Here is a 26,431-nt window from a genome sequence, read left to right on the forward strand (position 1 = left end):
ACTATCGAAATAAATAGCATCCTAAAGTTTCAAGTTCCATATGCGCAAGAAAAATACTAGCATTAAATAGCTCCAGTAGCAATATTATAAGCATGGAAAATTGGAGCCAATTTTTCTGATAGATGATATTTATGGTCAAACACAAATAAAAGAAAATAAAACTAAAAAAAACGGAATGCTAAAATTATGGAATAAAGCACAGCAATTTTACCGAAGCCTTATCGATTTTATTATGGTGTTGCCGATTTTCACCTACCCGTCGATCTTAGTTGGTAAAAACAAACTGTCGATCAGTAAAATTGACAGCAATACCAACGAGAAAATGCCACCTGTATGGTATACTAAAAGACCATGATAGTCAGCCTCGTGCCATGGCTAACACATGGACAAATTGTGGCCATTTTTCGCTTACTAACCGAAATTGTTGCAGATAGCTAAAATAGCGCTTAGATAAGCACTTTATATTTTAAGTTTGTTTTGCACATTTAATTTTGATATGCCCCTGATATATAAAGAACCCTTCCAGAGCTAAGGATAAAGCTGGTCATTTTAACACATTTTACGGTTAGCTCAATCTCAGGCGAAGCAAGACCCTAAACATAAGCTGAATGCCTAAAAATTAAGCTTAATACGTACTATACCATACCTTACGAGCTCAGTTTCGGCTTCATCCTTTTCAATATTTGTTCCATTTTTCTTCTTATTATATATAGCTTTCATTTCCTTGTGCAATGTCCTGCAATCTTGTCTAAGCTTCTTGTAATTTGTGATCTGCTGAATTTCCAGAGGCAAATTGTTGGTTGTATTGAAAGTCTGAACGGTCACATTTCGAAAATTCGATGCAGTTGAAGACTCAGGGGTGGACGAGTTCATCAATAGATTAATGTCATACTGAAAACATGAACTCTAAATCACCAGATGTTTAATGACTAAGAGGTAAGCAAAAGACCTATAATCGTTTGAGGGCTGAGGGTTATATTTCCCAAGCAACACATTTAAGGGATGTACTTCAATAACCGTTTAACTACTGCGTACGTTTTAGACAGCCAAATGCACACATATATACATGCCAAATGAATCCTCTGCTGATTAAAGTTGTCTTTCTTTTTCGTAAGCTTCCAATTCAATTATTGAACCATGATTAATGGCAATTCATTGTTATTTCAAAGCTGACAGAGTCATATACAAAATTGATACAATTAAGCATAACAAATAGGTGGATACAAATAAATGAAAACTTCCGTTTTTCGAGCCTTTAATCAAAATAAAATTGCCTATTGCCACTATACACCCGAGAGACGTTCATTTAAGGATCCCCAATAGTAGCTAATCATTTCCAACATTAAACAAAACTCCCCTTAGATTTGCCAATCATTGCAGCCAAAAAGAAAATTTCTCAATCCATGCCCCAAAATACTAAATAGTGGGCAAATTTTTAGTCTATTTGGAAAATTAAGATATCTCCAATTTGTTAAGAGTGGTAGACAATTAGCTCGCACATGAATCCAAATCCTAGTATATTTAATTGGTAAATTTAACTTGAAATAATATTTTTCACCAAGTCTTTTTAACACTTCTATAGAAAAATAACTAGTCAAAGTACTTGTGCTTCGACCCAAATGTTGAATCTATTGGTCTTCTAGTCTAGTTATTAAATCTCTAGGAACACTCTTACTTTTATTGAGGGCTTGGCCAATACGAGAAATCACTTTCATCTAGAATTTTTTTTTCTTTTTTTTTTTTTATCCGGCATTAAAACAATAACCTAAGGAACAGTTCTGACGAACTATACTAAACTTAGGCAAACCAATTTCCCCTTATTCAGGGTTTCTCACAAAAAGCACGAGTAAGGTCTTATGTTTTGTCCAGCCACTCCTATAATTTGGAAGATGCCTTATACTCCATTTGTGAATGAGTTAATAATTTTCGGTCCACGACTTGTCTCCTACTACTACTAATGAACTTTTGCCATTAGGACGTTTAAATGTATGAAAATCGTACATAGAGTTTAAAATCCATGGTACTTATTTATTATATAAGAAATCTAAACTGTCCAAAAAATTGCATATATGTATTTTTGCTACGTTTTTATGAGTTAGACAAACATTCTGGGAGGGTTCAAACCCCGTAACCCCTGGATACGGCCTTGGGTTCTGGCGTCAAAAATTATTAGCACAAATAAGTCGGGTAATATTTACCGAAGCCTTTCTCACTGGCATACAATTATGACATCTAAGCCTAGTCAGTAAATTAAAAATTTTATTCATCATTTACCAGACTGCAGTGATCCAAATTCAACAGCTCAAGTTTAATGGCGATCTAAAAGATTGAAAAGCATCTGCCCAAAAACTGTCTAGACGTAGACTCATCTTACTAAAGTGAACAGCAATTAGTAAAATGTGAGAGTGGCGAAAAATAGCAGATATAAACGCAAAATCACACGAAATCTCTTTATAGTAATTAAAAATTACTTGGATTCCGATCTTCTTATAAGACTTTGTTTTGTAAATTGGAACCCAGGCCTGTAGCCCATTCAATATATGTTTTGATACATATATATTTACGTGTTTAGGGGGCTAAAACACGAAAAAAATATTCACAATAACTATAAATTGTTGAAGTTTTCTGATGCGATTCCACTTGTATTTGAAAGTTCTTTGTTGCAACTCAAAAGACGCTTAGCTACAAGACATACATTTTAAGCAAAAAAAAAAAAACAACTGAAAAATATGATTTGTTCTTTATAGTTATTGACTACAAATCGTTTGAATAAAAAATGTCTTTTAGGTTTTTTTTTAAATGCAATAAAAAAAACTAGTTTCAAAAGCTCCATTTTCAACTGTTTGTGTAATCGAGCAAAGGATCCATGCAACTTGAGGTTAACTGACCTATTGGTTCAGAGTTGAAAACAATTTTATAGATAAAGCGTATCAGTGTTGACATTCTTTCTTGAATATGGTGTTTGGTACATGGTCTTACACATGTTCAACATTAGCATGTGATTTTTTGGAATGAATGTTTCTACATCTGTTTAACTTTGATAGTTAAATTAAGGGGCTTTTTTGCTTTGACCATATTTTCAGGCTAACAATGACTTTACACTATTCGGTTTAAAACATAGGTTAAAGGACCTTACGTATGTGAATTGGTGCTTGACTGTTCCAAAAAACTAGTAATAAGGCGTAAGCTATTTTGTATATATAATTTAAATAATATTTCCTTATGCGGTAATGTTAAGTTACCATAATACTCAATAGACGCCAAGGATAGACTTTTTTCTTTGGTTACTTAAGTTCATTCACAATGTGATATTACAAATGCCGAGATTTAGCTAGCGCTGATTCGGGGTTAACTCGAATGCGATATACTAAAATGCATTATGCGACTTGTTTATCAAGTTTAGATTATTTCATTCTGATTTATTCGAATTTATGCGACATAAATAAAGTTTTCTTAGCATTAATTTTTAAGTCTGATCTTGCAACCTAAATCCTCAAAACACCCCGAGGTTCGTTATTTTTGCAGCAAATTTCACTAAAGACACTTAAATCATCTCAATAGTTTGAGTTTAGGGAAATTCGTCTCCCCAATTACTCCTCTTTCCCCAATTAGCCTTTGATGCGTCCCTTAGGACAAAGCCGTTCAAAGTAATCAATATAAACGGAGATAAAATGCAGCCCTACTTCACAACTGATTTCACACAGAATCTCTCACACCATTCTTAACCACAGCAATATTACCCTCATGCATTGCATTAATTATTTCGGTGCACTCATTTGGTATGCCATTTAAGAATACGATCATCGTCATTACTTTTCCATCAGCACACCAAAATCCGATTTGCAGTCTACAAAACTCAGGAAGAAAGGATTGTAAGCATTCAGGCACTTTTCTAAGATCAAACAGTTCGTGGTAACGAACTGTAGTAAGGAGCGACCCGGCTCAATAGTAACCAAAACTCTAAAAAACGGAATTTTGATACCAATAGTTACATCAAAAGAATCACATTTTAATGCTGATTTTAAATATATAAGTTTCATCAAGTTTAGTCTTACCCATCAAAAGTTACGAGCCTGAGAAAATCTGCCCTATTTTAGAAAATAGGGTGAAACACCCCCTAAAAGTCATAGAATCTTAATGAAAATCACACCATCAGATTCAGCGTATCAGAGAACCCTATTGTACAAGTTCCAAGATCCTATCTACAAAAATGTGGAATTTTGTATTTTTTGCCAGGAGACAAATCACGGATGGGTGTTTATTTTTTTTTTTGTTTTTTTTTTTTTTTTTTTTTTTTTTTCCCAGGGGTGATCGTATCGACCCAGTGGTCCTAGAATTTTGCGAGAGGGCTCATTCAAACGGAAATGAAAAGTTCTAGTGCCCTTTTTAAGTGACCAAAAAAATCGGAGGGCACCTAGGCCCCCTCCCACGCTCATTTTTTTCCCAAAGTAGTCGGATCAAAATTCTGAGATAGCCATTTTATTCAGCATAGTCGAAAAACCTTATAACTATGTCTTTTGGGACGACTTACTCCCCCACAGTCCCCGTGGGAGGGGCTGCAAGTTGCAAATTTTGACCAGTGTTTGTATACATTAATGGTTATTGGGAAATGCAGAGACGTTTTCAGGGGGGTTTTTTGGTTGGGAGGGGGTGGGGGTTGAGAAGAGGGGGCTATGTGGGGGAAATTTTCCATGGAGGAAGAAGATTTCCATAAAGGGGGCGCAGCATTTTCTAGCATTATTTAAAAAAAAAACAATGATAAAATAAATATGAAAAAGTTTTTTTCAACTGGAAGCATGGAGTAGCATTAAAACTTAAAACGAACAGAAAATATTACGCATATAAGGGGTTCACCTCCTCCTAATACCTCACTCTTTACGCTAAAAGATTTTTAGTGATTTCAACTATTTATTCTATGGCCTTTGTGATTCAGGGGACAAAATTTAAGCTTTAATGCAAAGAGTTATTGACGAGGTATTGATGAGTGGGCGAACCTTCTCATATACGTAATAAAAACATACGAACATAGAAGTTTGTTACGTAAGCTAATTCGTAAGTTACGTATATCTTTTACTAATGAAAAGGTTCGTACAAATTAAAAGTTCTAGTTGCCTTTTTAAGTACCCAAAAAATTGGAGAGCAACTGGGCCTTCTTCCCCTCCTTTTTTCTCAAAATCATTCGATCAAAACTATGGGAAAGCCATTTAGCCAAATAAATAAATATGCAAATTTCGCTTTAATTATTCATCTGCGGAGAGCCGAAATCAAAACATGGATTAACTAAAAGACGTTCAGAAATTAAATAAAAAAAAACAAGTTTTTTTAACTGAAAGTAAGGAGCGACATTAAAACTTAAAACGAACTGAAATTACTCCGTATATGAAACAGGTTTTCCCCTCCGCAGTCCCCCGCTCTTTACGCTAAAGTTTCTAATTGTTTTAAAAATTAGAATTGTAGCAAAGATTCAAGCTTTAGCGTAAAGAGCGAGGGATTGCGGAGGGGAAAACCCGTTTCATATACGGAGTAATTTCAGTTCGTTTTAAGTTTTAATGTCGCTCCTTACTTTCAGTTAAAAAAACTTGTTTTTTTTTTATTTAATTAATCAAAGAATCAAAATTTGATTGACACGTTCTATCAAGGAGGCACACTCATGCCTCTATAAAGAGGCGACACACGACAATGTTAAGCGATCTTCGGTTCCAGTGGTCGCAGAGGGATGGGGAGGGATGCATTTCGTAGCCCGAGCTCCAACTAAGAAACCTGCAAAATTTCATCCCCCTCCAACTTTTCCTTCATGGGGAAAATCTGGCCGAAAGTTTCGACCCGTCAACCCCAGCCCCCCTTTAACGTTGGCTGAAATTATTTATCGGGCTGAAATTCACAAGTTAAGGTCCCCTAGGGCCCAGGAGCTTATCCGCGAAATTTCAGCTCGATCCGATAACTCCTTCCCTGTTTTCCAGAAACCACGCATAGCCACTTAAAATTCATTTTCTTTTTTTTTCTCGACGCCTACAGGTCACATCCGACATCGGATCTGGGTGTACGAAGACTCATTCGATGCGGAATTCTTCGAGTAAGTGCCCTTGAAAGTTTCGTAGGAAAATCTTAGCCCCCCGAAAGTTTCGACCCCCCAACCCCCCCCCCCCTTTTAACGTTGTCCGATCGGGCTGAAATTCACAAGTTAAGGTCCCCTACGGCCCAGGAGCTTATCCGCGAAATTTCAGCTCGATCTGATACCTCCTTCCCTGTTTTCCAGAAACCACGCATTAGCTACTTAATTAACGCATTTCTCTCCATAAGAGCCCATGTTAATTTGAAATTTTTAAAATTTATTGAGAAGTTATATTTACACAAATGCAAGTGATTAGCTCAGTCGGTAGAGCGTGGGACTTTTAATCCTCTGGTCAAGGGTTCAAGTCCCTTACGGGCGGTTTTTTTTCACAAAACTTCCTCTCCTAATTCCTCTACAAGGAGTACAGGAATTATTAAATTACATCCCCCATGGATTGTAGAAAAACGTACAGAAATAATATGAAAAAAACTTCGTTTTCTTAAAGAGTTAAAGAGGCTGCGTCCAAAGTCGAACCTTAAAACGTACAGGAATTAGGAGAGGCAGTTGGGGGGCTGCCGCCCCCCAAACCCCCCGCTTTTAAAGACTCTTTTGTACAGGTTTTTTGTTGCCCCCCGCTCTTGGCTTCGGAAAAGCCCTCTTTTAATTAACAAAAAATTGAAATGAATGAATAATGGAATAACTTCGAAAAATGTTAAACACAAGAGGACAGGAGAACCATTGCGCCGAAACTAGTAATTAGTAACAATGAAGTCCCCCCACAACAAAAAACCTGTACAAAAGAGTCTTTAAAAGCGGGGGATTTGGGGGGCGGCAGCCCCCCCAACTGCCTCTCCTAATTCCTGTACGTTTTAAGGTTCGACTTTGGACGCAGCCTCTTTAACTCTTTAAGAAAACGAAGTTTTTTTCATATTATTTTTAAAATAAAACCATCGCTTCTTATTCGGCCCTTGTGCTGTGTTCAATTTATCTCTAGGATTAGACGCAGCTTATCCTTAATTATTTATACAATACAATTTTCTTATATATTCATTAACCGGCAGTTTGGGGTCTGCACCTTACTTCTTCTCTAGACTCTGTTTAAACAGGTTAGAACTAAATAATGCTTGACTGAATCGCTCCTGAACAATCCGAGTGGTTAGCCCCTTGGTGTAATTTTTGCATTCTTAGATGCTCCGATTACAGCTCAATCTAACCTTTTGAGGGGAAATTTTGATTTCGGAACACAAATATGTAAAGTATTTGAAGGGACTGCAGCCAGGAGGTATATATTATAGAAAAAAGCTTCTTATTGATGAATAGAAAATTTTTTGCTCTATTTTTTGATACCCAACAACAACAATGTCAAGCATAGCAATCTAGAATGCAAACCCGAAACAGGTTTTATAATTATTTTGGAATTATTAAAAAAAATAATTGTCAGCTTTAAGATTTGATTATGCCAAAATATTCACCAGATTTTTTTTACTTCTATTGACATAAAAACCGACAAAATCACTAATTCAGGAACAAAACGACGCTGTCCTTCTGTTAAAACTTAATCTATATCCTTTCTTTGTCTAATAGGCATCATCATGCAAAGCAATTTACTTCCAACCAAATTGAAATTCTGGCCTCTAGAATTACTATATTCATTCTTATCACCTTTCGTTTAAAGGGGTGTAATTAGAATTTTCCTGTAATTAGGTGTGATAAAGTGTTCAAATTCACAATTACCCGTATATTGTAATTCTGATTTTTGACTTCTCATACTCCACAAAGTAGACTCCACATCTCCCAGCTTTTCAAATTTCGAATAAAGCTATGATAAAAATTTTCGTTCGGCAATTGAATTTCATATTTCTCGATGAAAAACAGTGTTGTGGTTGAACGTTCTGCCCACTTCATTTTCGGTTCAGAGCTACATAATTTGTTTCTCCTACTGACAAAACCATGTTTAAGAAATAATTGTCAAAACGTCCCATTTATGTACTTTTAAAAATGTTCTATTAATATACCCCTATGGATGGGTAGTCAAAGGAGTCTTTTTTTCGAGGACCTTTGTAGGAAGACTTGGGAAAAATTCACGCTTAATCAAACTTACCAGCTGGAATTCACACACAAAAGTCGTATGCCAAAAATTACCGTCTTTTATGAATACCTAGCGTGAGAGACTGTTAAACCGCAGAAGTATTGTAACTACACTTGTTACTATATATATATATATATATATATATATATATATATATATATATATATATATATATATATATATATATATATATATATATATATATATATATATATATATATATATATATATATATATATATTTGAAAATTGATTACGTTGGATTATATAGGGATATATATATATATATATATATATATATATATATATATATATATATACATATATAGTATGATAATCTCACCTCGAAAGTTTTACTGAACTGAGATACGGTTTGGCGATCCTTCAAGTATTCGCAATCTTGTAACAATCTGTCTCCGTTATAAATAAGTTGGATGAATTTTTCACCATCCGTTACTTGCCAAAGAACTGCACCAACCCTGAATGATTATAATAAACAATTAATATAAGAAAACATGAAAGGTGTATAACCTACCAGGTCTTCAAAATTCTGAAATACCACAGAAAAACAAAGGGAGGAGACATTAATCTCTTCAAATAATTCTGCTAAAGTGAAGGCTCGTGTTAGAAGGGGATATATATGCAGGGAGAGTGAGCTTCATGACCATACCCCCCCCCCCAATATTTGAAAATTTTTAAGGATTTTCAAGAGTTTTTCATATCACAAAAACACCCGTTTTGCCATAGAAATAAAATTACCTATTGTTTTGTTATTAAGTTACACCCCTCTCCCCCATAGAATAACACAACCGTGCCAGGCAAGTCTCCAACGAAGGTTAAAGAAGAATGAAAAAGTTTGTAATCGTTTTTTATTCTTCAACAAGAAAGAGATGGTTGAACTCAAGTTTGTTTCTTTTTGTAACAAGATTCGTTGCGTCAGTCGAAAGTTTTATGCTGCTTGTCTTTGCAACCTTTATCTTTAATTCAACATACCATATGGACAGACCAAAGTCCTTTTTAAAGGAGTTTTTGAGTTACCTTTCTTATGATTACTTCTCCTAGCAGCTCATCCTACGGTAACTTATCACCAGATGAAACTTTCTGGTCGATCTTCGTACCAAAAATTTTACTAAGGAAGACTATTAGTGCAAGTAACTTTTTGACGAGTTACTCCCTTAGCATCAACTATGACAGAGATCATATTAGAAACATTCCCAGAAGGACGGTAATACATATAACATATAATATAAACAAAAAATTTGTATAAACAAAAAAAGAGGGAGAAAAGATACTTGTTAAATATCCCGACCTCACTTTGTTTTCTTTCTGTAATAAACCGGTTTTTCTCTGTATCTCAGTATGCACTCGGAGATAACCAGCTTAGCCTGAGAGAGATAAACTAAAATGCAGGTATATTTTAATTAAATCTTTAATAGAGGTAGTATTTTGGTTAGGTTATATATCTAGTATAATGCGTTGTAGGTGGCCTACTTTCCATAATTCTCTGCTGTAGTTTCCATAATTTTGTTACTAAATTATTATATTTTCATCATGTTTTACAACATTTCATTAAGATTAATCTAACTTCACTTCTTGAGTATGGTCGGAATATTTAACAAGCACCAAATTCCATAACTGTTGGTATTAGTTATGGAAGATAATTTCTCAAACCACATTGGCCTGCCATAATATAAAGAAAGATAACGATCAAAAATAGAGGTTTTGACAGGTTAATTCGGAAAAAATAGAAAAAATGAAGCATCAAACAGTTCGTGGTAACGAACTGTAGTAAGGAGCGACCCGGCTCAATAGTTTCTTAATGTTTTAAAAATAGATTTAAGAGAAAGAGTCAAACTTTAGCGTAAAGAGCGGGCCATTGAGGAGGAAAAGCCCCTTTCATCTACGGAGTAATTTCTGTTCGTTTTAAGTTTTAATGTTGCTCCTTACTTTCATTTAAAAAAATTTGTTTTTTTTATTTAATTTTTAACTTACGATCAGGTGATGGGTTCTTACTGAAATTTGATGTTTGGAAGGATATAGTGTCTCAGAGCTCTTGTTTTAAATCCCGACCAGATCCGACGACACTGGGAGGAGTTGGAGGGGGGAAGCCTAAAATCTTGGAAAACGCTTAGAGTGGAGGGATCGGGATGAAACTTGGTGGGAAAAATAAGCAGAAGTCCTAGATACGAAATTAACTTAATCAGAACGGATCTGCTCTGTTTGGGGGAGTTGGGGGGGAGGGTTAATTCAGAAAAATTAGAGAAAATGAGGTACTTTTAACTTACGAAAGAGTGATCGTATCTTAATGAAATTTCATATTTAGAAGGACCTCAAAACTCAGATCTCTTATTTTAAATCCCGACCGGATCCAGTGTCATTAGGGGGGGACCAGAAATCTTGGAAAACGCTTAAAGCGGAGAGATCAGGATGAAACGTGGTGGGAAGAATAAGCACAAGTCCAAGATACGTGACTGACATAACCGGACCGGATCTGCTCTCGTTGGTGGAGTTGCAGGGGGGGGGGAGTAATTCGGAAAAATTAGAAAAATGAGGTATTTGTAACTTACGAACGGGTGATCAGATCTCAATGAAATTTGATATCTAGAACAATCTTTTGCTTTAGAACTGTCATTTTAAATTCCGACCAGATCCGGTGACATTGAAGCGAGTTGGACGGGGAAGCCAGAATTCTTGGAAAACGTGAAAATCAAGGTATCTTACGAATGGGTGATCGGATCTTAATAAAACTTGACATATAGAAGAATCTTATGTCTCAGATGCTCCATTTTCGATTCGAATCGGATCTGGGGAGGGTTGGAGGGGGAAAAAGAAATTTTGGAAACCGGAAATATTGGAAAACGCTTATAGTGGAGAGATTGGGATGAAACTGGATGAGAAGAAATAAGCACAAGTTATAAATGCGTGATTGACATAATTGGTACGGATCCGTTCTCTTTGGGGGAGCTGGGGGTTGTTAATTTGGAAATATTAAACAAATTGAGGTGTTTTTGACTTGAGAACGGGTGATTGGATCTTAATGAAATTTGATATTTAGAAGGAACTCATGTCTCAGAGCTCTTGTTTCAAATCCCGACCAAATCTGTTGACATTGGGGGGAGTTGGAGGGGGAGACCAGAAATCTTGGAAAACGCGTATAAATGTCGTAGATACGTGATTGAAGTAATCGCACTGGATCCGCTCTCTTTGGGGGAGTTAAATGGTGGAGTTCAGTGCTTTGGCGAGTTTGGTGCTTCTGGACGTGCTAAGACGATGAAAATTGGTAGGCGTGTCAGGGAGCTGTACAAATTGACTTGTTAAAGTCGTTTTCCCTGATTCGACCATCTGGGGGCTGAAGGGAGAAGAAAAATTAGAAAAATTGAGGTATTCTTAACTTATGATTGGATCTTAATGAACATTGGTATTTAGAAGGACCTCGTGTCTCAGAGCGCTTATTTTAAATCCTGACCGGTATTAAGCCTCTGATTTTCCTTTTAAATCAATCTATTGATTCTTAGAATTTTGCTAGAGCTCATACCATATGAGCTCTTGGCTCTTCCGACCTCGTCACAAGTGCCATATGAGCTCTTAGCTCTTGTTTCTTCGGCATTTTCCTTGATTACATTATTTTGTTCGCGCTGAAGAAGAGAGGCGGTTGTCCTTTCGAAATATCCGCTGTGTCTTACTTTTTTTTTTCCTGTTCTCGTTTGGCCTTAAAAAAAACAACAACACATTTTTGATCGTTTTCTTTCTTTATAGCATTGGTTATAAACTGAGAAATTACGCGAATTCTGTTCTAGTAAAGTTCTAGTAAAGTAAAGCGAAATACATATGTTATGTAGTCTGCAAGTCACTTCCTACAAAATTACAAAATAGAAGAGAAATTAAGCCTATTCAACTAAATATAATTTTCAAAAGGAGATTACAATTTTTGAGGGGAAACCGACTATTTTCAATATATTCTCTAAGGCCAACCTGACTTTCATACATAATGATGATAGAAGGTAATAAGCTTACCTAAGCTATGGATGTCAGGTGATTGATTTTTTTTCTAACGATAATTTCGACAGGACCTGTGCCTGTCATCATCAAGTTAATTCAAATTTTTTGCCAGAAAGTAAAATCACTAAATAAATAAAACTAAAAACACTGAACAACATTAATGATGAGCCGAACCTGGAGTTATTATTGTGCCATGGCCCGAATTTTGGTAGAGGCGTTGATGGCTGCTGTCCTAGTGGATCTTAAAGAGGTTGGGCCTTTAGGAAAGGGGTGGAGTTTTTTGTGAGTTTTCAATTTATGGGTGATTGGTTCCCAAATTTCGCTAATATGAAACTCACCATTGTCTTTATTGATGGCTGGTTTATTTTTAGCAATTTCCAAAGCTTCTCTGATTTTCTGCTTTAAGAGTTGTGGGACAATAGCAATAGGTTGGGCTTGGTCAAACTTAATGGAGTGGGAAGGGTTTTCAAAGATATGATGGGCCAATGGAGAGAAATTATCTTCCTCCTTTAGCTTTGTCTTTTTAAGGCAGGCATCAATGGAATCAGCATGTTCTTTTAATCGGTGATGTAGAGGTCTCATGGTACGACCTATATAGGTATCACCACAACTGCAAGGAATCTCATATACCCCTGGTGGATCTGGAGTAATCTTATCCTTGCCTTTGTTCAAGAAGGAGGAAATAGTCCTTCCAGAGGGAAAAAACACCTTAAAGCCAAGTTTAGTGAGTTTGGAGCTTAAAATGTCAGTAATGCCCTTGATATAAGGTAATGACAAAAAGGGTTTATCATCTTCAATCTTAGGAGCGAAATTCTTGACAATTCCACTCATCTTTCTCCTGAAAATAACCTTGTCAATGACTTTTTGGGGGTATCCGTTACCTATCAGAACATCTCTTATATAATCAAGTTATATAATCAAGAAAAATCAATCACCTGACATCCATAGCTCAGGTAAGCTTATTACCTTCTATCATCATAACGACTATTTTCAGTTACATATCTTTTTTTATTCGTTCAATGGCAAAAAGAATTTATATATCAGTTCAATATTTTAAGGACACGTACATTTGGATAAGCAGTGGGTTGCTTCAGTAAACTTTTCAGGGGTTGGCGTCCCTGTCCGCAGAACTTGAATGATAGGTTTCACAAGGTGCCAAAGCCTATCCCTTTTTGGAGTCACGACCACCCTTACTGAGGTTAAGTATGAGGTATGTGACCGCTCTTTATCCTATAACACAGTATGTCCTTGGATATCGTCTGTTTGCTGTTTGGTCAAGCTTTCTATTCTGATTGTAACTGAATTGTTTTGAAACCACAATAACAGACTCAGTTTGGACGTCCTTCCAGTAAACGACCAAATGCGCGCCCCGTTTTTAAGGATAAGAATACTCTGGCGCCCTACAATATGTGTGGTCTCTGATTCAAATTAGATCACCTTCGGCATTTGTTGAATGAGGTATCCCCTTTTGTCTTGTGCCTGGGATGTCTAACGTCATTGATAAGGAAGTCAATATTCCTGGATGCACTATGCTAAGTTTTCAAGGGATTATTATCGACTTGAAAAGTATATTATCAAAAAACGCTTCTCACGAGCTTATCTGGATATCTGCCACCTTGGTCGTAGTTAAGCTAAATAAACAATAGCAACATTTACTAGTATCTTTGAGTACTATAAACTAGTTAAATGCGCATTCAATTGGCCCGGGTCAAAGTCTCAAACGCAGGCCGAGTCACCGGCCAAAATTCACGAGAATTACACATAACAATAAATACGCATTCAAATAAAATATTGCAAACAATATTCACTCTCATAGGCATGTCCAAACATGGTTTCTTTTAGTCAATCAATAAATTATAGAATAACAAATATCATAGGCTAATAATTAGAGCCGGTCACCACAAAACAAGTTTGTCAACGAGCAAATTTGTAACGCTGAGACCTAGAGTAAACCAGTGTCGGTCGGTTTTGGAACTTTCATTAAGCTAAATAAACAAAAGAGACGAGTCCGGATCTAAGAGGCATAATGGGATGCGGGAGGGAAATCTTTCAGAAGGGATTAAAGAAGACGTTTAAGCCAAATTTCAGGCACAGTTCCTCACGGCAGACATAAAGGGAGGAGGGGGGTGTAATTAAGTTTAAATGCTTTTATATGAAAAGAGGGTACTTGTGTCATATACGCCACTCACTCAAGTTTACGTTCTCTAAAACTCGGGAACAAACCGGTTTCTTCGTTTAGTTTCCTTCAGCTTGAGTAAGACAAGACAAAGGCAAGTGACAGAATAGATGGGAAAATATATAATATGGGCTACATACTTGCACATTAGGGGGGGGGGTAAAGTATTTGGTCACCTTGAAGTTAGAAAACAATTCTTACTTCATCATATGTAGGATAATTGTATATAATACATTTTGCATGCAGACCCGCTATACTACCACCCCCCCCCCCTTATGCTCGAATATATTACCCAAATTTATCCCTAAAGTATTATATTTTGCGATATTTCACTAGGATTAAGCGCCAAAGAAACAAGTTCTAATTAAATGAAGCAGTTGAGTGAGTGGCAATAAGACACAAGTACCGAAAAGAGTACGGCATCGGGGATCCTCTGTCATTTTTAGTGATCTTGTCTGGGCTCTTTTGATTTTATTACTGAAAAAAAAAACAAGACAAATGATATTCATTCACATATGTCTGGATTTAAATTTTTTCCACTTGAATCTACAATTCCTATGTCGACACAGAAAGCAACAGACCGTTTTCTCTCGTCAAAATACCAAAAAATGTCGACTGTCCCACAGTAAAGCCACCGACTGCAATTTTACCAAAAATTTGTTTTCTTAATTTTGGTTTCAGCGTACTTTATGTTTTGTATTTATTTATAAATTTTACACCTCAAAGTTTATCCAAGTTAATCATATGCCAGTGCCCTCTGAGGGGGAGGGAAAACAAATAGATATTTCAAAATCCCTTCCCAGGATATAATTTAGACTATGGAACCCTTCCTGTGAGTGTTATATACGCATACGAACTTCTTTCCAAGATAGCAGAAAACCACCATCCAGGATTCTATCCTAGGTACAGTAACTTTGGTTAATGCTAACGAAAAAAATATGATGAAAACAGAACACTTTATTAGCAAAATTGGGAAAACTACAAATTGGAAATATGCTCCCAGAACGCAGAAATGTCCTCAAGAATCGCGTTAAAATGAACTCGGCCTTCTGCCTTTACTGCCGCCCGCCACATGCACTATACTAAACATGAATGTAAATGATGGCGGGATACACCTCGGTGCCGTTTGTTCCTCCACTTTGCAGAACCCCACATTGAACTAGGTCAAGAATCGCGTTAATAATGAACTTTTCTTTGTCTTTGAGACGGTCAGCCGACGCCGAAGCTCCCAATTTAATCATTCACAAATGACCTTCACAATTTTGCTAATAAAGTATTCTATTTCCATTATATTTTATTATCACCAAACTTCACTTCTCGAGTGTGTTTTATATAATAGACAAGTACCGTAACTTTACCTAGGCTAGCTTAGTTTAGAAACATAAGTCACAAGATGGTTAATATATCACAGTTCATATTATTGACTTACCAATAAAGTGAATATACCACTCGAAGCCTTTTTTACGCTCTTTACGAATATAATAATCGCTTCAATCGCAAATTCAAATTTTAGCACTTTTTGACCTAACCCAACCTAACCTAACTATAAATAATTTTGGCACTGAGAAAATGTAGTATTATTTTGTAGAAAACGACAATAACTCGCATTTTAATTGAAATTTCGTCATTTTTAAGAGCTCAAAAAGTGCTTAAATTTGAATTTGCGACCGAAGAGATGATTATATTCGTAAAGAGCATAAACAAGAGCTAAGAGCTCATATGGCACTTGTGACGAGGCGAGAAGAGCTAAGAGCCAAGAGATCATATGGTATGAGCTCTAACAAAATTCTATGAATCAATAGATTGATTTAAAAAGGAAAAATAAGAGGCTTAATTCCGGTCAGGATTTAAAATAAGAGCTCTGAGTCACGATGTCCTTCTAAATATCAAAATTCATTAAGATCCGATCACCCACTCGTAAGTTATAAATACCTAATTTCTTATAATTTTTCCTCTCCCTTTAGCCCCCCAGATGGTCGAATCTGGGAAAACGACTTTATCAAGTCAAATTGTGCAGCTCCCTGACACGCCTACCAATTTTCTTCGTCCTAGCACGTCCAGAAGCACCAAACTCGCCAAATCACTGAACCCCTCCCCCAACTCCTCCAAAGAGAGCGAATCCAGTACGATTCTGTCAATCACGTATCAAGGACATTTGTTTATTCTATCCACCAAGCTTCATCCCGATTCCTCCACTCCAAGTGTTTTTCCAAGATTTCCCCCTCCAACTCCCCCCAATGTCAAAAGATCTGGTCGTGATTTGAAATAAGAGCTCTGAGACATGAATTCCTTCTAAAAATCAAATTTCATTAAGATCCGATCATCTATTCGTAAGATAAAAATACCCCAATTTTCACGTTTTCCAAGAATTCCGGTTTCCCCCTCCAACTCCCCCCAATGTCACAGGATCTGGTCGAAATTTAAAATCAGAACTTTAAAGCACAAGATACTTCTATATATCAAATTTCATTAAGATCTGGTCACCCTTTCGTAAGTTACAAATACATGAATTTTCAAAATTACCGGTCCCCCCGACTGCCCCCCCCCCCAATTACGCTTGATTCGGTTGAGATTTAAAATAAGAGATCTTAGTTACGAGGTCCTTCTAAATATGAAGTTTCATGAAGACCCGATTACTCCTTCGTAAGTTAAAAATGTAATTTTTTCTTATTTTTCACAATTAACCCCCCCCCCTTCAATAGAACGGATCTGTTCCAATTATGTAAATGACGTATGTAAGACTTCTGCTTATTTTTCCTACCAAGTTTCATCCCGATCCCTCCAATCTAAGCGTTTTCCATGATTTTAGGTTCCCCCACCCCAAACTTCCCCCAATGTCACCAGATCCGGTCATGATTTAAAATAACAGCTTTGAGACACGATATCCTTCTAAATATCAAATTTCGTTGAGATCCGATCACCCGTTTGTAAGTTAAAAATACCTCATTTTTTCTAATTTTTCAGAATTAACCCCTCCCCCAACTACCCCAAAGAGAGCGGATCCGTTAAAATAAGAGCTCTAAGACACGATATCCTTCTAAACATCAAATTTCATTGAGATCCGATCACCCGTTCGTAAGTTGAAAATACCTCATTATTCTAATTTTTAAGACTTACTCCCCCCCCCAACTACCCCAAAGAGAGCAAATAAGTTCCGATTATGTCAATCATGTATCTGGGACTTGCGCTTATTTTTCCCATCAAGTTTCATCCCGATCCCTCTACTCTAAGTGTTTTCCAAGATTTTAGGTTTCCCCCCTCCAACTCCCCCCAATGTCATCAGACCCAGTCGGGATTTAAAATAAGAGCTCTGAGACACAATATCATTCCAAACATCAAATTTCATTAAGATCTAATCACCCGCTCATAAGTTAAAAATACTTCATTTTTTCTATTTTTCCGAATTAACCGGCCCCTACTCCCCCCCCCAGATGGTCAAATCGGGAAAACGACTATTTCTAATTTAATCTGGTCCGGTCCCTGATACGCTTGCCAAATTTCATCGTCCTAGCTTACCTGGAAGTGCCTAAAGTAGCAAAACCGGGACTTTAGGTTTTCCCCCTCCAACTCCCCCCAATGTCATCAGATCCGGTCGGGATTTAAAATAAGAGCTCTAAGACACAATATCATTCCAAACATCAAATTTCATTAAGATCCAAATACCCGCTGATAAGTTAAAAATACTTAATTTTTTCTATTTTTTGCGAATTAACCGGGCCCCCACTCCCCCCCCCCAGATGGTCAAATCGGGAAAACAACTATTTCTAATTTAATCTGGTCCGGTCCCTGATACGCTTGCCAAATTTCATCGTCCTAGCTTACCTGGAAGTGCCTAAAGTAGCAAAACCGGGACCGACAGACCGACAGAATTGGCGACTGCTATATGTCACTTGGTTAATACCAAGTGCCATAAAAAGGCATCGAGTGGTATGTTCACTTTATTCGTAAGTCAATACTATGAAATATTTACCCACAAGATTACCTTTCTTGCGAGGGGAATCAGAAATCACAGCACTCATTATTAAGCCTTTTTAAATTCAATAGCTGTATGTTCTTACCTTTCGCCATTTTCCAAATGAACAGACGACGTCTCTTTTGCCTTCCATTTCCGTAATCTAACCCTCCTTTCGAGTTCGCCATCCTTCAAATAATCTGTAACTAAAAATCCAGATTCTTTATTTGCTGCAAAAACTCCTTGGAAAAACAGTAAAATAAAGGTTAAGGAGCATAGTAAAGTGTAAGCCAACATTATGTCTTAACTCAATGGTTTCTTTGAGCGAACTAATTTGATTTTTTAGAACCAATTTAGATTGTCCAATAATGAAAACCGCGCCTTCATTTCAGCCAATCAAAAAGCAGGCTTGCCTTGACATCATATCTTACGATCTGTAAGCGGAAGCCGGGAAGCAAAAGCCCCTGAAAATTAGCTTATTAAAAAAAGAAAACCGGTTACTGCTAATCAATCAGGAATGTGATGAGTAAAAAATCTGTACTTTCCATCGAAGTTCAAACACAAGTTATTTAACGCACATGTTATTCAACAAGCTTGGGCAAAGCCAAAATTTCATGGAGGAACTAATAAATCATTTTTAATACATCTCTGTTTTTTTTTGCAAATTTTCTTAGTCTGACCAGTGGCGTCAATTCGACCGGGGCATTGCCCCCCCCCCTACATTTTGAAGAAATAAATTTTTCGTTATAAAAATTGGAAATTGTTTATATACACTCATTGAAAAAAACAAAACAGAATTTATCCCTTAATTTCTGCAAATTGGCAAATCTGGGCACATTCAGAATATTTGACAAATATCTTTTTTTGTGGACCAATGGAAAATATGGGTCTGATGCAGGAAGGCATGACTCCATTCCGGGGTGAGGATAAATATTAAAAAAAAAAGAAGCAAAAATAGTCCAATCATTCAGAAAATACGTAAAAACTATAAGAAAAATAAAGACACTTCAGGCGAAAAGAGTCATGAAATCCTTCCCACTCTACGTACGCACTAGGTCTGATGTCTAAGTATCCAGAGGAGGGTAATTAAAACTGCGTACTTGTCCTCTTGGAATATCGAAATATACAGAAGGTGTAAAATTTTGAATCATTCACCAAAAATCTTAAAATTCCTTGGAAAATACACTTAAGAGCCATTTCCTCCCAACCGAATTTTTACGCTCGCTCTTCCGTATCATCTGGGGAACCTCCACGAAAGCCTTTGTCGTAGACGCGAACATCGAGATAATTTGCTTTGAATGAAATTTTTCAAGTAACCAGTATTTTTATAACAATTTTTCTTTTGAAGATTATTCCAGTCGTTTAATACTTCTGGTTTTCACAAATTTAACTAGTTTAAGGTGAAGCATGCTTGGGGAAAGGAAACCTGCAATTTTTTACATTTATCGTATAATTTATTTAATTTGCATTTAAGCCCGAAGCAGCCCATTAAACAAGGTAAAACCAATAATTGGCCTGTATTACTATTTGCCATTTGAGACCAAGTGTTTGGAATTGACTTTCGGTGAGTATAAGACGAGTAGTGAGGCCTCAACAAATCCGACAAGAGTCCTATCCCTTCGGATCCCGATCCCGAAACTTTTCTTCAAACTTCTTTAGGACCCAGGTGTATGTTACGTCATAGTTTCTTTTTTTAACCCACGAGGGCCAGAGAAAAAATCTAGAGGGATTCTTTACCCCAGGATTTCCTTGAATGTTACGTAATAGGGTTTGGGATATTACATAATAGGACGAGTCAGGGCTGCCAATTTTTTTTTAAGGAGTGTGTCATTTTTTTCCGAAAATGTGCTTTTTGTGTCATATCAAATTCTATAATGTGTCATAAAATGTGTCATTTTTTTTTGCTACAAGTGGTATCATATTTAATTGTCAAATCTTTATTTGGAGTTTTTAATATGTAATCTTTTCTAAATCAGTTTAAAAAGGAGTAAACTTAATCTTAAACTATTATCTTGGGATCGAGACGTTCTTATGACGTCATGAAAGTAATAGGAACAATCGATTAAATTAATGTTAGACACTATGGATTTGTGTCTGGGCGGCCAACAAGGCAAGTTTACATTTATAAAAGTTTTAGGGACAATCCTTTCCGACTGTAAATTAAAGACTTTTCGCATGACGTCGCAATCGTATTCGGCTAAGGTTTAGTTGACACCTTCGAAAATGGAAAAATATAAGACCACACAGTAGGTGCGTTTGAGCTTTTTAGTTTGCGAGCATAAAATTTGTCCAAGACCTGAATTCAATCGGGAAGAAATTCGCGAAAATGAAGTATAATACCTGAACACGCTTCTTCTTGTTTTAACATGCTTTGTGCCTACTTTTATTCTCTTGTACAGTATGTCACTTTGACTCGGCAATCGGAACTTAGTTCCCAGAAAAAAACAGTTCCCAATTTCTGTCTATCAATTTGTCTGTGGTTCATTGTGCCCTCATTGAAGCTTAGCTCAAACCAACAATACTACTAAGCCGTCTTCCTGTCTTAATGGTTACAATAGTACATCTAATGGACCTAGAGGCCGAGGAAAAATGTAAGCCAAAATCAATCGCATATTTGTACTAAAAATTACAGACGAATATCAGATATATAAGCACTGAACAACTTGGTAACATCTCACACACAGACCCCCCTCCCCAGAACTTCAAGTATATTCGACCCTGGTTATATCTAGGGTTCATTGGTTTCTTCTTCTTTCTCCTTGTACCAGGCCATAAAATTCCTCCGTATATCGGAAGGAATTTCCCAGTCGTGCACGGTTCCTGAGGTACGAGAGACCAGCTGCTTTGCATGCATCAGGGAGTCTATGGTGTCGAGAAGTAGACTGTTCCTGAGTTTGGTTTTTATATTTGATAGAACTGAAAATTGACGTTCTGCAGCTGCACTGGAATGCGGGAGAGCACATAGATTTAGCATGAAAAGGGACAGTTCTTCGAACTGTGGCTTGCCTTGAGCATCTTTCATATTCAATAACGTCTTCCAAAAGATCGAAGGAGACATTTCAGTTCCCATGGTTCTGATAATATCATCTCTGTGCTCACTCATCAAGATCCACTGAGTCTCTATTACATTCCTTGACCTTTCCACTTCACCTTCATGTTTCCCAAGTAAGCTGCTGAACCGACCAGTCAGTCCCACTAGAGTGTCAACTTTTCCGCTCAAAGCAGTCACTGGGTCTAAACAAGCCAGAGCTTTTAAAGTGGGATCGGAATGATCAATTCTTTTCCTCATTTGTGTGATAACTTCTACAAGGAAGTTCAAGCAGTTCAGCCTAAACTGTTTGAGATCATTCTAGGGAATCCCATCCTTGTATTTCAGCAAGTGTATTTCGGTATTTGGACCAGAAGAAATCTCGGAGATTTCCTTGAAACAGCCTGAGATCATGGGTACGTCAAAAGCATCGTCATTCTCTAAGATGTCAGTTTTGATAAAAGACTTCATGATAGACTTCATGGTTGCCTTTGAGCTGGAAAGGAGTTTGTGAATGCGAGTGTCACTACTCTGGAACTCCAAATTCAAGCAATTTATCTTGTTGAGCGTAAATGCAAGGAAATGAAAGTATGCCTTAGTCAAGGGCTCCTTCATGTAAGACAAGATTTTTGCAGCTTTATCTCGTGAACTCTTGTCCCCAGCTGCATCTCCAAGACCGTGATTGGTGAAAAACATCACAAGGGCATTCCATTGCTCAAGAACAGGAGAAATTGCCTGTTCCATCGAAAGCCACCGAGTATTTGATATTTGAAGCATCCGGTGTACCTTCAGTTCTGCGAATTGTTGAATTTCCTTCAGCTCAACAATACGTTTGGGGCTGTTAGCAACATAGTTGATCAAATCTCTCAGCATAGGCTCAAGGCCTTCTGGCAGTCGCTTGCTTGCATGACTAGCAACTAGGGCAAGAGAATGACGGGTCCACCCAAGTACAAATAGCTCAGGTAGTGCATCATTAACCATCCCCCCCGTACTTCCACCAATAAGCAGTGCCCCAAGTCCAGCTCGAACTCCCGTGTTAACAGAAGCATTGTCAAAGCCAATACCGATCATCCGATTCAGTGGTATGCCAAGATTTTTCAAATAGTTCACGATTAAAGTTCTCTGTCCAAGGCTGCTTGAATCTTCAACCTCCAGAATTCCTAAGAATTCTTTTGACTGCTTGAGTATTGGGGTGTTTGTACTTCACAATAATCACTTAAGATTTGATAGTCCCTCTATCTGTTGTTTCATCAACGACCAAAGAGTAAAAGCTTTTGCTCAAGTCACGAGAAAGTCTGCTCTGTTCATATGGGGCAAGAACATTCTTCACAATCCCTGTGATCTTCGTCTGTTTCATCTGGACACTCTCCAGCACTGCAGAGTCTGGTGCACATGCTTTCAACACAGGGATAAGCGTATTGGCTTCAATGAAAGGTATGTCTTCTGAGGCAAACCCAGCTGATAAGCGGATTTCTGCATTGGTTACATCAATGTCTTTCTGCCTAATATACATCATCACTCTGGATGTAGCTGCAGCTCCTGCTTCTTTGCACCTATCAATGTAACTCTTCGATTTTGTATGCCTCAAAGTATTCCTTTTTGACCCCTTCAAAATCCGATGGCAGAACTTGCACCACGGCTGGTCTTTATTGTTGGGGGCTCTAGTTAAAAAATGGCTGAGTTGCTTGTCATCCTCCCAGGCTTTAACAAAACCTCGTTTTGGTTTCTTCTTGGTTTTTCTTCCTATTTTCCTGGCTTGTGCTGTTTCTGTCTCACTATTGCTGCTTCCACTGTCACTCACACAAGTATTAGCTGGTTCCTTTCGTACATCTTCACTTATGATTCCTACACCTTCACTAATTTCAGACATTTCACTTTCTGAGTAGTTGTCACTCAGTTCTAGATTGTCGGAAGCCATCTTTCTCTTTTTCTTGGTTTTCTGTTCTGTGCTCAGACCTCCACTATTTTCAGGCTCACTGTCAGTACCACTGCTCAGTTGATATGTACGTTTGGACTTATTAATGCTTCCTGCCACGTTTTCAGTATCAAGAACAGATCTCTGCTTACTTTTCCCTGACATTACCACTGCAGGACCACCAAAAGGATTGTTGTTTTTAAGCAAAACTGTCTCTCGGTTTCTTAGACTGGTTTCAATAGCACTATGTTCACCAACCATTTTGTTTGAAGTGCTAGGAACATCAATGACAACGCTCTTGTCACTTGCCAGCTGCTTGCTTTCTTCACTTATTCTTCCCTGTCTTTCAGTCTTCTTCTTCTTCTTATTCAGCAGACGGGCTTTTCAGTTGATACTATTTAGCCCTTTTGGCTCACTCTGTGAGATCGACAGAGCTATGGAGCTGGTTTGTCTTGTATGATTTGTATCTGCTCAGATTTCAGTGCACTCTATTCCTTGTTCCTTCTTCTTCTTCTTTTTGAGAAAAAAGTCCAGTATCTGACTCTGAGCCCGTTTTTTCGGTAAATTCTTGGTTTCTTCCATACTAGAAGCCAAACAATTTCAATTTTCAGAGAATTTATCTGCAAAGTAAATCAGAATCTTTAATATCCTTCTATTGCAGAATCAATGCTTTCTGACTTTACATAGCTTGATTAGTAATCACCTACCAGTTGTGTAACCACAGACAGACAAACTATTAAGTTAGATCATCCAGAGGTTGTAAAAATCATCATCAATTACCTTCCCATGTTTCATTTTAGGGAAGCAAATCATATCATAATCACAACTAGGCCCATGTCTCTAAGTTTTAGATTATTTCAGAACATGCTTAAACATTAACACCTACTTAGTAGTAGGTGTTAATTAACACCTACTACTAGGCATTAACAGCCTAACCTCAAATAGGCGTTTGTACCATTTTTATTCAAGTAGAAACAGAACCTAAAACTCAAAATTATACCTTAAAATCAAGATGAAAGATCGTTTTGCATAAGCTTATTGACTGGCTCTCACAGACACTCAGAAATACTATGATTTTAACAAAAATTTAGTAGAAACAGCATCAGAAAATCAATACTATACATTAGAATCAAGAGGAAATATTGTATTGCCTAAACTCATTGCTTGGCTCTCACAGATAATACTGAGTTGGTTTTTGCAGTTTCTATTCCGTATCTGTGACACTGTAATTCCTGGGAGAGTATCAGAGGATCAAGCTCTGAGTTTTGGGAAGTAGGACTTCTCCTCTTTTATTTAATACAGCAGAGGTTTGCTATGTGAACATTTGTTGATGGTAAACTTTGCCATTTTCCTGCACTTGTCGTGTCTAAATCGAACTATCAGTTAGGGAAAGTAGGTAATAAATGGTATCTGAAAAGATCCATTTTACCATTTACCCCAAAACTGCCCTGTTCACATTAATGTAACTGTTCACCTCTACCTATACTGTATACAACTCAGAGTATTTGGTTCTCTTTTCAGTGTTTTTAGGAATATGTTACCAGTTTTCAGGTGTGGCATATCCCTAAAATAGGATGTGGGTACTTTCGAGATTACTCCTAAAAATGGTAACCTACCTGAAAACAGGGTTTTAGGGACCTATTTTGAGGAGTATATTAGAGGTGTTCTTATTTGAATGTTTGGTCAAATCTAAGCTTTTGAAGATCAAAATGTGATTCTCCTATATTTAAGCTTTGATTTAGGCCAAAATCATCTCTCTATCTTGCCTCTAAGCATTTTAAATCTTTTTTAGAAAACAATATCAACTGTTGACTTTAGGGTTTTGTCCATCTAGTAGCCAAATTGGAACTATGTGCTTCAATGAAATTCTATGACACTGGGTGGTTTTGAGCTGGTTTGGGTGCATGGGGAGCCCCAGCAAGTGAGTTAGATAGGAAAGTAGGTTATAGTCTAATAGACCTATTATTGCTGTAGAATGCTGAATTTTCCTCCTTAGTATCAGTAAATTTTTGTAGGCAAGTTCAGCCACTTTTTTAAATTGAAAATTAAGAAATAATATTAAATAGCTAGGTTAGGGGAGTATGGCATAATAAAACACAATTTTGTCCTGAATACAATGGTATTTTTAAAATGTTTTTTAGAGATGTCTTAGACATGTAAAACTGAAAAGGAAAATTCACAGCAATTCATGCTTCTATTACAAAAAATTGCCAATTTGTGCCACTAGGTGTTTGTGTGGCTACCCTAACAAAAGTCAATTACAAGTTAGCCGAAGTAACTAAAGACAACCCCTGAAAAACCTTGTAATAAAGATTTTGGATCTTCATTCTACTATTTAGACAAAACACAAAAAATTGCCAATTTGTGCCATTAGGTGTTTGTGTGGCTACCCTAACAAAAGTCAATTACAAGTTAGCCAAAGTAACTAAAGACAACCCCTGAAAAACCTTGGAATAGAGATTTTGGATCTTCATTCTACTATTTAGACAAAAAGAGCAAAAAAACAGTGTTCAAATCTAAGTAACCAAGTACCTAAATAACCATAATAAGCTTATCCCTATCCACAGGAGGGGTACCTGACCATGTTTTTACACTACCTTAATTTTTGCAATGAAAATGTTAAAATGATATGTACAAGCTGTCCTGACAGTCCAGAGGCAAAATATGACTTTTCTCAAAGTCATGTACCCAAAGTTATTCAAATTCTGTGCCTTTTCTCGATCTATTAGATGTTTTAAAAAGCTGTTTTCTGGCTTTTCACTTTGTTAACTCTTCCTTTTTCACCATTTTTAAGTGAAACAAGGTAAGATTAGAATGAAGCAATCTTGTTTGAAAATAGAAGTATGGTCCATTAGAAATGTTGAAGCTATAATTATTTACTCAATATGTAAGACATTCAACTAGCTTCAATCTAGTATTTTTGTCATATTTGTTGGTGCCTTTTTAAGCCAGATAGATTATTCTGAAGGAAATACTTCTCTGCAAATTTGTAATCTTGTCCAATGTGGGATATCCCTCCTGTATTCCTAAAAATGGGAGTTGCTACTTATACATACAGCTTTAGTAAACTGCATGCTGTTTACTTTTTACCATTAAGTACTTACCAGTTGGTTACATCACATACTCAATCAAAAAGCTAAGATATTAGCGTGCATTTTGATTTGAAATTTCTGCCTATGACTGTTTTCTTCGCGTGGTTTAAATTTTACATGTGGTAGTGG

The 26,431-nt window shown here is 36.9% G+C and overlaps 1 protein-coding gene across 5 annotated transcripts in view; it reads right to left on the minus strand.

Moving 5' to 3' along the window:
- The window catches only part of LOC136033912 (group 3 secretory phospholipase A2-like), a 91,941-nt gene that overhangs the window by 11,074 nt on the left and 54,436 nt on the right, over positions 1 to 26,431 (minus strand). The window contains exons 2-4 of one of the 5 annotated variants that reach the window (XM_065714927.1): positions 18,374 to 18,473; positions 8,484 to 8,619; positions 647 to 891 (exon numbers count right to left, since the gene is read on the minus strand). In XM_065714927.1, the coding sequence (XP_065570999.1) occupies positions 647 to 891; positions 8,484 to 8,619; positions 18,374 to 18,473 (481 nt within the window). Of the gene's footprint in view, positions 1 to 646; positions 892 to 8,483; positions 8,620 to 18,372; positions 18,607 to 26,431 lie in introns of those variants that run through there. The other 4 variants (XM_065714928.1, XM_065714926.1, XM_065714920.1 and 1 more) reach the window with 4 other exon arrangements.

This window comes from Artemia franciscana, chromosome 12 (genome assembly GCF_032884065.1).
Source record: "Artemia franciscana chromosome 12, ASM3288406v1, whole genome shotgun sequence".
NCBI classification, from domain to species: Eukaryota; Metazoa; Arthropoda; class Branchiopoda; order Anostraca; family Artemiidae; genus Artemia; species Artemia franciscana.